This window comes from Falco peregrinus, chromosome 4, assembly GCF_023634155.1.
Source record: "Falco peregrinus isolate bFalPer1 chromosome 4, bFalPer1.pri, whole genome shotgun sequence".
Classification (NCBI taxonomy): Eukaryota; Metazoa; Chordata; class Aves; order Falconiformes; family Falconidae; genus Falco; species Falco peregrinus.
In genome coordinates, this window is record NC_073724.1 from 53,683,358 (window position 1) to 53,697,636 (window position 14,279).

The following is a 14,279-nucleotide window of genomic DNA, read 5'->3' on the forward strand; positions in this document are numbered from 1 at the left end:
AGAAGTCCATCCTTTTAGAGTTGAACGTTTGGACATACCAGGATTTTCCCCTGAGTTTGAGAGACCCCTACTATGGTGCTTGAATCAGGAGCAAATGAGCTGCCTCTGGGGATCAAGTGAGATCTTAGGTGGACTTATTCACTCTTTCATAATTCATAATAGGCTGAGAGAGAGTGTGTTTCTAATATTAGGTGATCAGGATGCTTTAAGGTGAGACTAGACCACAGTTGTCTAATGTAGGAACTCTGGACCTGATGCTAGGTATCTCAGCTCTATTCTGTGCATCCTGAGGTGCAGACGTGGGGAGCCCACTCAGGCTCGCTCCTCCACAAAGTCATACCTGGTTCACTGTCAGGCCTGGAGAAATCCCAGGCATAGCCTGGAGTGGTTAGGGAACTTAAAAGAAGTGAAAATATGGGAAAAACCTTCATATTCAGGTAGGAGCTGAGTAAGGTTGACATTGAGGAAATTAGCAACTAATTTCTGTCCTTTTGGGACTGTGAGCTAAGTAAGCTCCAGGGGAACAAAAAAAGAGTCCATCTCTGAGTTTGGTTAGATTGCATTTAGTTAAACTGAAGCATCATCCTGAATTCTGACCAGGCATTTCTGTTTTGAAGTAAGTTAGAAACTAATAATTTCTGAGGGCAAGCCAAGTGATGTCTATAAGTTTATGTAATGAACCAACATTTCCCTTTAGTTCTTTGACCACGTGAAGACTGGAATTGAAGATGTGTGTGGACACTGGGGTCACAACTTTTGGAGAGATAAGTAAGAATGGCATTTAAAACTCATTGTCATACAGGAGAGGCTGAACTGGCTCAGCAGCAGCAAGTGAAGGCTGTTGGGCATCAGATTTCATTTTCAGCATTTTATTCTTGAAAGCGGATGTTTGTTTTTAGAACATGTGGGTTACAAAGGAAAAGCAGCAAAACAATGTCTTCTTACTAAACCACAAGCATGTAGAACAAAATCTCCAGCTGGGAAGAAAGGCAGCCCTCTGATCCCAGGGTAAAGTGTGGTACCTTCTGAGGGTGTGTGTCCTCCCTGTTTCTGACTGTTTCAGAGCATTTCCTGTATGTCTGCCGAGCCTTTCATCCCATCCGGCTTTCTTCCTGCAAATTGTATGTCTCTGCGGTGCTAAGTGAGGGGTTAGTTCCCTATTTGATGGGAAACATAACAAAAGCTTTGGGACTTTCTCTAGAAAGATCAAGGCACAGCTGTCATGAGGTGCCTGTGAGATCCTAATGGCAGGCAGCTCCACAGTTCTTGATTGTTTAAGGCTTTAGTATCGGTTAAAAAGATTATCACCAGCAATATCTGAATAATTCATGTTTTCACTTTAGCTGCTGAGTCATCGTCATTGGTTTGGATCTAACTCCTGTTTCTCAGCAGCACACTCTTTTACACCCAAAACCTGTAGACCCAAAGCATGGGCATTGCTCACCCACTTCCTAGGCACTGCTCCAACAAGAATTTCAGTGTTTTATACAAAGAGGAATAACACCAGCAGGAAGGGCTGAGAAGAGCCCTCTCCAAATGACTTTGAGGGCAACGCAGTGAGGACACTCTCCTGACAGATGCGTGACATGGGTACGGCTTTACTCAGCCTGGTTCTCCTCTAGTCTGTGAGGTCTTTAACAGATTACAGAGCAAAGGAGGGTCCCACCTCTTCATGACCTTCAGACGCAAATTCAAGAATAATTTCAGAATGGCCAGAGGGCAAAATATTTTCTGACAAACAAATTCACTCCAGCTGTAATCAATATTTTTTCACTAAGCATCCAAGAGGGTTGCAGTTGCTTTAGAGGAAGGGGGAACTTGCAAAGTTTTACAAAAGCAGGCTAAAATTTCAAAGAAAAAGCAGTCAGTGCAAATTTAGACCTTTTATTTGTTATTACAGTAAATATTTGATGTTCTCTTTGTCTTGATGAAAATGGAGAATTAAAAATAATATTGTCTAATAACACAGAATACCTAAAAGTTAAAGGTTGCTGCTGGAGAGACTGTCCATTAACTTCTTAATGAAAACATACGTTAAGACTGTCTATATGAAGCAAAGATGAACTTGACCCTTTTTAATGTTACTCACCAGTAGTCTGTTAATATGAACAGACACATTCCCAGGCAATAAACTCCTTCACAAATGCCTTAGCTACAGTATATTGGCTTTTCTTAACTATGCACAGTAAAAATTAACTGGTTGGGTTGGTTTACCTCATGTACAGGTTTAAAAAGTTTGACAATAAATACCTGCGAAGACTTCTAATCCGGGAGAACCAGCCCAAATCCAGCATTGTTTCTTTATACAAGAAGCTGGAAATCAAACATGCCATTGAGATGGCAGAGAGCGGAATGATAAGCAAGGTCCCATCGTCGGTATCACTCAGGTAAGCAAGTGATGCCAGCGTGGATGCACGTTGCGGCTGGGTCACGTCGTTTATTTCACAGCCCAGTCTGCAGCCAGCGTAAGTGCTTTGACCTAGGACACTCTGTGTCCAACTGTCACCTGAACAGTAAGTGAATACAAAACGGGAGCTGCCTGCAGCTCACACATGAAGTGCTCGGTGAGCTGTGTTCGGCAGCTGCTCAAGGGAACGTTGATTTGCCATGTAGAGCAGAGCTGGATTTGAACCAGTGCCTGCCCATCTGCTGTGAATAGCTATAAGGGAAGCCTGAGGGGCATTTTGAAAAGTACCTTAAGCAAATTTAAAGTTTAACGTAATTTATATCAAATTTTGGAGACTGAGATTTAAGCCTTACCACTGACTCAAATAAGATCAAGATTTCATTCCTACATGCTGTTTTCACCTGTTCATCAGTTCTTTTGAAATGTTGTTTCCAACTGTAACAAAGGAAGTAATCCAAATGTAATTCCCAGTCGTAAAAATAAAAATATTCTTCCTCTCTCTCTCTCTTTTCTCTTTTCCTTTTTTTATCCTGCCACAGTGAATATCATGAAGGAAAGATAAAGCCACTTTCTCCCACTGAAATGGAAAATATGCGGGAAATATTAACAAAGAATCTCTATCAAATACGACACCGAGTAAGGATGAAGTTTTGCGTACTTAAATACCTTACTACTCTTCAAATATATTGATTACCTTCCTAACATATCTTTGGGCTAGTACATCTGCTGTACCAGTGCATAATGATTAATGCTGTTACTTACTTCTGTTACCTATGAATCCATGTCCTATCGTATGTACAGCAACATATTCATACTCCTTTATGCAAACAGCTTACTTGATATTATATTATTGATAAAGCTTAATGGCTTTGTCATATTACCTGCAATATACTTACATTATTTAAAAAGGATCACAGGGCATAATCCAACCCAACACTGTCCACTTGAATCAGTATTTTGCTCACTTCCTGATATAGGATTAGATTTCCCATTTGCCTCCAGTTGTGAAGTTGTTTGCATTAAGAGCAGAGGTGATGAGCTGGAAAAACTGTGAAATAAAAGCAAAAGGACATTTCACATTTACCCTCCTGTGGCTAAGTAGTTTGAATGCCTGAGCCCTTGGAAAACATTCAAAAGTGGAGCAAGCTTCAGCTTGCTGGAGGTAAAAATGACCTCCCCATAGGTGACTCATCGCTTTCCAACGTGCATCTTCTGTTGACATATCAGTGGAGCTAGTACAATGTAGGGGTAAACACTGTATTAAGCCAGCATTTTTCAATTACTTTTTCATTATAAATATCAGCAGGTTAAAAAAACCCAAACAAAACAGGTGCTTGTGAAGCAGATGACTAAAAAAATGCTGGCATAATTACTGTTCTTGTTCTTAATCATCTGCAATATGATTTTGTTGACAAGGATTTATGATACTTATTAAAACATTAAAGCAAAAAGCCTGTTTTGCATTGTGCGTATAGTTCAGCACATTTGATATTATGCTTTTCAGAATGTGACCAATGCTTTTATATTTCAGACAATGTCATATAACCGTCATAGCCTGGCTGCAGATGCAAATGAAAAGCAGGCCAAAGAGATTCTGATCCGTCGCCGGCACAGCCTTAGGGAGAGCCTGAGGAAAACAAACAGCCTGTCAAGAGAAAGACCGGTACTTGCATCTGGTTGTTTTACAGAAAGCAGTTATTTGTAGCTAAATGTCATGCAGAAAAAAGTCTTCTGAAATGCAGAAAAAATTAAACCCTGAATTTGGAAGACAACTGCACATACAATGTCACACTCACACCTTGAATTGCCCCTTAGTTTGTGTTGACCCTTTCAGGAAAGCTTCAGGCTTGTAGAATGTGATATGGGAGTGGAATCTGCTGCCATAATTTTATCTCAGAGGAGCTGAACAGGCTCTGTACACAGTTTACTTCTAAGGGATAGTCAGTATTCTCTACCAGTATTTTGATGAAGTGTGGATGATCAAGGTCAAAAATAAATTTGAGGTAGTCAAACTACTTACAGTATGCTCCAAAATACGGGAAAGGGAACTTTTAATCGAGTCAGGGAGATCTTAATTTGAAAAATGTTGTGGGCTCTTTAGTATTTATAAAATGTAGCCAGGACTTTAGGTTTTGACACAGAACAGCAAAACCCCTTCTGCCTACAAGAAATGTTGTGGCATGACAGTATTTGGCTTTCTGAGGCAATCCTGCAATACTTCACTGCAGACTTCAGACCATATCTGAATGGAGCACACTGATTCAGCAGGGAAGCTGATCCCCCAAACCATCTTCTCATTTTAGGTATCAGGGAAATTAACCATCCTATAAATATGTATCTCCACGTTACAGGAATACTTAATGACTGTTGTCTTCATTGATACAGTCGTTCTTCAGCAGCTGAGGCTGGAATGATGTCTCCAATAAATGCTATATCTCATTTGTGATCATCACCGTGGCTACTGTGGTGTTAATAATGACAATAAGTCTGTCCATGAATGATCTTTTCCCTCTCAACCAGTTATATATGTTGCCTTTGTCATACAAATAAATTATTTACTAGGTGGGATAATGAAGAGGCTCAGCAGGACTGAGACATTTTTAGGGCAGGGAGAGAAACAGGGTGTGTGGCAGCTTTTTAAAATGCACAGGTTGTAATTTTAAAAGTCATTATCCTTGGATAAATCCACCACAAAGCACCGTGGTCCTGAGCATTCAAAGAGGGAAAATCTCTCATGGAAAATAAATTTCCTTTCAGGTTCCCTTTGAGTGTGCAACAGTGAATGGTACAAGTAGAGGAGAGCTGGTAGACTGTAAAGGTTTTAAAAAATCTTTCTAATAAATGTAAGAAAGGATGCCCTTGAGAAACTTTGAATTTATAAAAAAAGCAACTTGTCGGGGAAAGTACCTCTCACGTTCCAGGAAGTATGAGCTGCGCACTGCACTGCTCCCAGGGCCTTTAGAGCTTAGTCTTGGGAAAACAAGGATTTTATGCCCTGAACCGGTAAATGATCACGCTGGTGCCTAACTTCCCCATCAGCTTCAGCGTGACTAGTCAACTGTATAGTCATTTATATGTATAAAGCACTTCCAGGATCAGAATACAGATTAGTTCTTGTGCCCAAGCTTCAGTCTCAACCTAATTTTTACAGCTCACTAATAAAAAGTTTCAAACTGGGGTTGCATGAAGTAGTGCCACTTGCAGTGTTTGCCTTCCTTAGGAAAACTCGTACAGGTAAGGCTGAGGTTAGAAAGCATACATCTATTAACTTTGATCTCAGAGGGCATATCACTAGTCTTTCCTTTGATTAAGCTGCTTGAGATTACTCAGTCTTTATCTTAGTTAGCAGAGTCCTCAACCAGCAATCAACATTAACTTCAGTGGGTAGTAAAAGATCACATATTAGCTAATCCCAAACGAACTCTCCAGCCCTTTAGCTACATAAACCCATTCAGGCTTCAGTCATGTATCTTAAAATGCATTATGCAGGTACTTCAGTCTGCAATAACTTAACATTTCTTATAATTCTTTGCACACAGGCTGCTGCAAATACGAAAAGATTCCTTTCACTTCCTAAAAACACAAAACTCCCAGAGAAACTACGAGTGAGAAATAAAACATCTTCCAGAGGTAATGAAAAATTTTCTGCTGTTTCCTACTGTGCTGCAGTCATTTTACCTACATAGAAGGAAAGTTTTTCCCGGAATGATGTAAATAAATCAGCATATTAATTTTGAAACAAACATTGTTTTATGTGCACATGCTTTCACTCTAGAGTTAATACCCTCACAGCATATTTGTAGGTGTTGGATATTTAGCAGGGGTCTTGGAGCATTAAAAGCAATGAGTCCTAAAGCAGGTATTTGAGTGTGGGGAAATGCCCCGGGAAGCAGAGTCTTGGGCTTTCTCAGTTCAAATGCCTTGTGCCCTCCAGCACATCTCCTGTAAGCAAGCAGCAGCCTGAAACACTTTTGCACCAGAAACACTGCCATGGTTCATTTGACTTGTCTTTCTTCCATAATGCCCAGATCTCCCTCTTGGATTATGAGCCCATTTGTTTTCTTTTCTTGGGGTCAGGGTAGAGGACACTGCTCTGAGAACTTAACCAGGAGAATGAGGACATGAGGTCTGGTTTACAGTTATCATGAAGAACTTCTCAAAATACTGTGGTTTACAACCAAAATGTCTTTCTTTTTTTTTTTTTTTCCTGCCTGAACTCCCAAATGTTCTATATTGGAGTTCTTGAATTCTAACAACAAAATAAAAAAAAACTGGAGAAAGACAACCACTTGATGTAAAAACTTTGCCCAGTTCTGGATATTACTTTTGATTATTTATTACTGGTTGCATTACCATGCTTATACCATGCTCAGGAGCATTTCTTTTCATGACAAGCAACCATGAAGATCTCTTGCTGAGAAGATTAAATATCTGCACAGTCACTAAAACATCCTGATCCCCACCCCAATTAGCTTCCCACCCTTCCAAATTAATTTAGCAATAGACCATGTTTTTGTCTGTTAATAATTACATCTTTGTTCCTCTGAATGTAGGATGTCTCTTACTCTGTAGTTATGTCTGCAGAGGTCACCTACTGTCACCTAGAATTAAAGAGGAAATGTGCCTCCAGATGATTCAATTGTCAAAAAATATATTGTTTGACATATTTAGGGGGGGGAAAGCTTGCAAACACAGTCTGATGAAGACCTTCCTTGATATATAATTATCTGGGTGAATGGATAATTATGTGGTGATGTATTTTGTTGACCTCTTCCTCACCTTTTTAAAATAAATAACATGTAGGCTACTAATGGAAGTTGTTCTTCTGACAGTTGCACAATACATGATTATTTGCTTTGATATATTTAAAACATAACATCTGACTTAAGTCTAAGAACAAATCTGAGGCATTCATATATGATTGTTAAAATGATTATGAAATGACTGAAGTGTGCAATTCTGATAAAGATGTTAATCAATTTAAGTCTGCCAGGGAACATATGCACATGTACACATCCAGAAAGTTTTACCTGATAGCTATCATTGAAGAGCATTTTCTGAATGATTACACCAGCTTTCCCTTGACTGTTTTCTACCCTGCTGTGAGGGGATGAAGGATTATGCAGCACATGCAACCTGTGAGATTTGCCCTGTGGATTTTCGTTGATATCTTGCATTTAAGCATGTTAAGGACAGGATGTTTCCTCCCATCTGTACATTGAGCTTGGGAGATCCTTTGCTCAGCGTTGACACTCCTTTTCCAAAGTCAAGTTTCTAGAGCTCCTGTACATGTCACGCTCTGGAAATGCCTCAGATTAGATTTCATGGGATGTGAGAGTGAGAAATCTCATTTTTATATCCTCCTTGGATGTAAGTGGGGACTAAACCCCAGGTAGCTCAGAAACAGGTTTTTCCATGTCCAGAGCCACAACTGGCAAAATGTCAACTCAAATGGGGGCACTTGGCGATTACGGAGCAGCTGAGTGAGGGCTTTAAAAGTTACAGTTTTGAGGGGAGGGGTGTTTGTAGGTTGAATCTATCTGTCTTGGCAGAGTTAAGTGCCTGTTACTGGGTCTAATCAGAAAGCACTGAATTTAGGAAACACGGGGAAACATTCTTTTATGGCTCCTAGTGCTCATTGTGCTGTTGTTTGAATACTCCTGACATAGTAATAATCCGCACCTAAAATTTTGATTTTGTTTTCAATTAACAGTGGGCGACAGCAGTGACTCTGAGATGGATGCCGCGACGACAGTCCTCAATCTAAGACCCAGAGCAGGGAAAATCTTGAGAGACCAGAGACTGAGACAGCAGAGGCCACCACCTGAGTTTAGGGTGGAGTGGAAGAACGAAGTTGATGGGAGCCAGGACAGACAAGGAGAGCAGCAGGAGCCAAGCACCTTGCCTCAGCCATCCATTGGGTTCAGGCAGCCCCTGCTAACAAGACCAAGATTTGGCACTTTGAGTAGTGAAGATTTGACTGCAGACCATGGGTCAGCACGACCCGTGCCACCACCACGGTTAGTCAGGCAGGCATCACAAGGGGAAAGGCAGAGAAATAAGCCTGAGAACCAGCCGTACTGAACCTAGCAAAAAGAGACCTATTGGTAATAAACTATGGACGTATTGAATTAGGATTTGAAACTATCTGATCAGACTATGGGATCCATTAAAAAAAAATCACCAAGCCTCAGTGTGGATCTAACAACTTCCATTTGGGTAAAGTCAATGCCATTAACTAAGTAAAAGGAATACTGGAACAATTGCAACGCTGAAGACATTTAAAAAAATTATCTCTTTTATAAATAACTTATGGCAATGCTTTAATTACATTATTTCCATTATTAAGATAGAACGGAAATGTGCCTTATCACATCATCTCTTGTGGAACCAAGTCATGCAGGTTCAATACCCAGTTATCCAATGAAAATCATTGTTGAAAGTCCAGTGATGAAAGGATTCTTTAAAAAATTTTGTATCATTTCAGATTTTATTTATAATCAAATAATACTTGTTTTAACCAGAGCTTTAATATGAGTAACACTGAAAATTGCACAATGCACCTACCATATAGACTTTGTAAGAAGAGTAAATATATTCCTGAAGCCCAGTTTGTTGAAAGAGCTGTGATGCAGAAAAAGAAGAGAAGGAACAGGCTGTAGGAGCAGGATTGCAAATACAGTTTATAGAAAGGAGTTGCAACAGAGACAAGACCTGAATAGCTTGAATTGTTACTTCCTGAATTTTTGGCAATATGTTACATTTGAAAGGTACTGAGGATTACCTAAGGAAATCTGAATTACTTTGACTTTCACTAATGTCAACATGAGCTGAGAGTACCTAGCAGGACACCAGAAGCCCTAAAAAGAGAAAACTTCAAGCGGATAAATAATGTTCTTATTCAAAATTGCTTTTTGCACCTTAGTTTCTTGGTTGCAGTACAAACACAGCAGTAGAATAGTTGCAGAGTACTGCACGTAGACAAAGCAAGCAGCCTCCTGTTTGAGTCAGGGACCACTGAGACTCAAGAAAGCTGGTTCAGTCACATTTGTGAGCCTAGTCAACTTGTTTTACTTTTTGTTTCATCTGTAAAAGGGGAAAGATAGTATTTTCTCTGTCTGAACTATGCACTCCAAGGAACAAAAATGTTCCATCTAATTTGTTTGTACAGAGAAGTAGCACAGCAAGGCCCTGAAATCGGTTGAAGTCACTGTGCACCTTAATAACACACATAAGAAACATGGACTACTTCATCCCAGTGTAAATGGCTGCCATTTGAGTGCATACGGGAAGGGAGGGTGCATTAAAATAAATGATACTTAACTGTAGCTCTCAGGAATTTGCACTTTCTGTCCCACTTAATCTGTCTTAAGTTTTGAGCTTGCTTTAGCACAGATACACATTTCAGCACAATGCAGAAATCATTTTCATGCTACATGTTACAAGATTGATAGCTTCCATTGAAGAATGTACACTGTGAAATCATAACTTTTCTTTTTCATTTGCGCGTTTCTAAATCTGTGGGCAATAAGATTAATTTTTTTTTATTCAAGCTTGTCTTGAAAGAACTATTAAAAATCAGAATTTTCTTTTAAAATCACAGGGTAGATTTCTTTCAAAGGTTCATGGGTGGAGTTAATAAATTAGTTTTATAATTGGGGATTTAAGACTTTCTTCTAACGGCTTTGCCAAAATATTTATTTCATGTATGTATTTGAAATGTCAAACCTTGTTAAACTCTTGTATTGGCACATGTCTTTTAGTCTTTTTCTTCGGTTTCAGCTATGGAAGTTTCTGCTGTGTGTGAAATGCAAAGTCTAAGATGTAGAGGAATGGCTATGTGAACCCTAGAAATCTGAGTCAAATGTTTATGGCTATTCTCAACAAATGATTTTTGTGGAAGGCAATACTTAACTATCCTTTAATGATCATCTCCTCTTTGGAAATAAAACTGAGTTCAAACAAAGCCAGCAAGCTTTAAAAACAAATTTAAACTTGTCTTTCAATGGGAAAATATGTTTCATCACTGAAACTGTCAGTGAGTACTCTGTTACTGAATTATTGGGATCAAGTCTGAGTAATAAGCCTTCAGTTTGGATTTCAGTTTTGAAACCATGTCCTCCTTGCAGATCAGACTGTTTAGATTAGGTGTTTTATATCAGGCTCATCTGAAATCTGACCAAATAAATAAATAAATGTGAAATGTTGCACATCAACATTTAGTTTACTCCCTGTGGAGTTTTCTCATTCACCTGCTGGTAATGACCAAGCAATTGGCTCGTATCTGGGGAAAGCTGCCTTTTTTTTTCACATGGATATCAGTTTTCATGGCACAATTTTAAGTAATGAATGCAGGTTTCAGGAACCTTACTGCTTTGCTGGTTGTCCGTTAGTATGGTGCACGCTCAGATCATTGGTACTTAAATTGCGTGCCCCACAGTATAAGCACATCAAATTGGAGGTCATTTTTATGAAATGTGGTCTTAAGCTCTTGGTGCTGCAAAAAATGCTAGCATGCTGTTACCTTTCCAAAGCACTTTGAGATCCACAGAATACAAGCATCAAGGCAGATCTCCAGCATGGTTACACTGTGAAGCAGAAGCACAGGTCTCCTGGAACTCTGTCTCCTTGTAAGTGCTCTTTTCCTTCCTCACTCCTGCTCCTCCCACCCTTTTCAGGCTCTTTTGCACTAGTGCTGGGTCAGACCCTCATCACCTCTGGGAACTACTTTTCTGGGTGTTCTCCTTTTCAGCAGCAGTGGCAGGAGCAGGTGACACAGGCTATATCCCAGGTAGCCCTTCTTATTCAACTCTTGCTCTGGTTTGGGTCAGAGGTTTGCCGTTTCCTATCTTTTTTGTTTCTTTTCCTGCAAAGGAAAAGCAAGTTCAATAGCACATTTTGATCCTTCTAAAAGGCCTTCAGCTTGCTGAGGAGAATTTTCCTTCACGTTCCCATCAGTTTGCTGGAGAACGGAATCACCAGTAAATCTGTCCTCGAGCACCATCTGATGGGGAAAGTCATGTACTGACTGGGAACGTTCTTCACTTTTTCAGGAAACCACATCTTCAGCAGTGACTGGGAAACTCTCCAAATCCACATACAAATTTTTTGTTTCCAGATGGACTCCCCAGTACGCTCTGTAGCATATTTTACTGCCTTGGTGTGGAAGCACAATGCACAGTTGCTCAGTTTTAGGGACAGTAGGAAAAACGTGTTACACTCTGAATTAGGGTTTTCCCTAATTCAAGGGAAATTTTAAATTTTAAGGGGTGTCCTACTTGGTACTGAAGTACAATTCAAACTTCACTGAAACCAAAGGTGTTCAACAAAAGAGAACCATGCTGAGTAACAGTTCAGAAACTCGAGAATATCCTCTCCACCAAAGCCCCATTGAAATCACACGGAGAAACAAAGTTAAAAATTTGGCCAAAGTAATATACATGCTGTTATGAAGAATATCTTGGGGTCTTTACGAGCAAACACACTGCACAACCTTTTTCAAGAGATGCCAAGTCCACCAATTGCACACACCAGCAACATTTTAAGGCAGACACTGCAAGAAATGCTTCAGCTGGTCGCCATTTCCAAAATTGCCTTAAGTTCTTCCAACACCCCCTAGCCTCTAAAGAAAAGATGGATTTTGAAATTGGCTGAAGAAATGCTTTTTTTACTACTAGAGATCTGATCCTATAAAAATATGCTTGTGAATATGCTTAAATCATGACATCTGCAATACACAGCCCCAGCCAAGCCAACAATAGATTGCAGACCAGGCCAGAAAACGTGACAGAGGGGGGTATCAAGTCCAAGCATGAGAAGGAGGAACTGCTTTAGGACACAGTAGAGAGAGAAAAGTCATAGACTACCTGATTCAGGTGCTATTCAAGTCTAAGAGAGAGGACTAATAGTCTTTTTTTAATCTCTCATTTTAGCAGATGACATAACGTGAACTTTCTAGATAAACCTGCAGCTGCACTTGACAGTTGTGTGAACGACCACAAGGCAACTGTCTTACAGCTTTCAAGTCAAAGAGTTTCATCCCCCTCTCAGCCCGTTTATTAGAGAGCCAGCTAAATGGGGAGCGACTTAAAATATAACAATAAAGAAATGCATGGCAGCTTCATTCTCCTCTGAACAATCTAAAGGACCTTAGCATTTGGGAGTTAATCAAAACTGGGGCTGAAAATTGCTCATTCGGGATACCGTGCTGAGCCACTTGAGAATCTTGTCCATCAGAAGGATTCTTCTTGCAGGTGGTAGAGAGATCTTCTAATAGGACAACACGATGGGAGATTGGGTTAGCATCGTTCCTCTCCCAGGTCGGCAAACTCTGATGTGGCTCCCACACAGCACTGACATGCTTTGGAAGCTTTTTTAAGCTGTGTGATTTGACAGAATATGAGGGACTGAGACTGAGGAAGGGAAAGCACTAGTTATGCAAGGTGCTCAGGTGAGCGTTCCTGGTTCATGATCAGGTTTAAATTTGTGGCTTGTGAGTTACAACAGCAGTCTAATTGCCACAGATTATGTTTCAAAAAGTCTTTTTTTTTTGCCACAAAAAGACACTTCATATCGAAGACCTCCTATTTGCTACAAGTTTGACAGAATGGAAGACCAGTTCCTATCGTGGAGCACATCTCAAAAAAAGTTCTCCGATGTTAATTTAGGATTTAAAATAACTAGAAATTTGGCTTCATTTCTCCTTGTAAGTTAACACAGAAGGTTTTCAAGACTTCTCTTTAAAACAAGCTCTACAAACTCTCATTTTTATGAGGAAAAGTCTGAGCTCCACTCACGATCATCCGATTCTCAAAGTTCAGGCTCTAATGTACTCCCTTAACAAGATTCACGATCGGCTCTCTGCAAATGAGTCTCCAAAATTATAGCAATAACAGCACAGTCAAGTCTTGGGTTTTCAAATCCCAAAGTGTCAGGCTATAAAGCCTAACTTACCCAGGGGTATTCCATAGCACCCATATAGAAATGGGGGCTGGCAGCACCTGAACGTACCCAACAGAGGTTCCAGTCAGCTAGAACGTGACGGCATTAGAGAGCGCTTGAAGTTAAGGAGCGAGCCAGTCGGTAAGCAATGCTTGTCCTGTGTTGTTGCTGCATTATCAGCTCAATGATCAACCTGTTCTCAGAAAATGAGGATGGTACTGGCCCCTGGATGGTGCTGCAGTGAGTAAATTCAGAGAAAATAAAACAGGAAAAACTGAAATCTGCAGAAATGTTTATAAAGAATCTCTTCAACTGTATGCAGCATACACCAACACGGAATAAAACTTACATTTGCTTCATCATTTAAAAGCAAGAAAATCAGTACATAAAATATGCTACTAGCTGTTTTACTGAAATAAATTACTATATTATATACACAGACTCTTCAACATCAGCTGATCATAAAGGTCAGAAAAGTAGTTGCTGTTAAAAAAGTGAAAATTTCAAAAGGTAAAAACCAACAAAAAAAACCCAACCCTGCCTACAAGTCCAAGAAAACCAACCTAAAACTAAAGTAACAGCAAGTAAGAGAAAAATCTTAATTTGCAGTGATTTGCAGGTAGAAACTTCTTTTCTTTTGTACATACTCAGATTAGTTTTTTTAGTCTACAGACACAACTGGATTCAAGAAACTGGTAATTCATTCAGTAAAGCCCACTAGACTGTAGTCAAAAGTAGCTGCAACTGCTCCTCCCTCAAAAGGGGGAGTCACATCTCCTTCATCTCCAGGGATGTCATTTACTCATCACTGAACTTTCATGGTTATGGCAACTATGAGACAACACAAGAGATACGAACACGGTCTCCAGGCACTAGGAACCATAGCTTTAAGCACTCTATCTCAAAACTGGTAATTTCTCTATTTTCTTTT

The 14,279-nt window shown here is 39.8% G+C and overlaps 1 protein-coding gene across 1 annotated transcript in view; it reads left to right on the forward strand.

The window, feature by feature from the left end:
• Window positions 1-13,506, forward strand: part of SLC9A2 (solute carrier family 9 member A2) — a 37,368-nt gene extending 23,862 nt beyond the window's left edge. Inside the window, exons 7-12 of the mRNA XM_055802441.1 lie at window positions 698-768; window positions 2,226-2,387; window positions 2,947-3,043; window positions 3,939-4,070; window positions 5,947-6,037; window positions 8,121-13,506. Of these exons, the coding sequence (XP_055658416.1) occupies window positions 698-768; window positions 2,226-2,387; window positions 2,947-3,043; window positions 3,939-4,070; window positions 5,947-6,037; window positions 8,121-8,491 (924 nt within the window). The 3' untranslated portion in view covers window positions 8,492-13,506. The remainder of the gene's footprint in view (window positions 1-697; window positions 769-2,225; window positions 2,388-2,946; window positions 3,044-3,938; window positions 4,071-5,946; window positions 6,038-8,120) is intronic.
• Window positions 13,507-14,279: the final 773 nt, after the last annotated feature.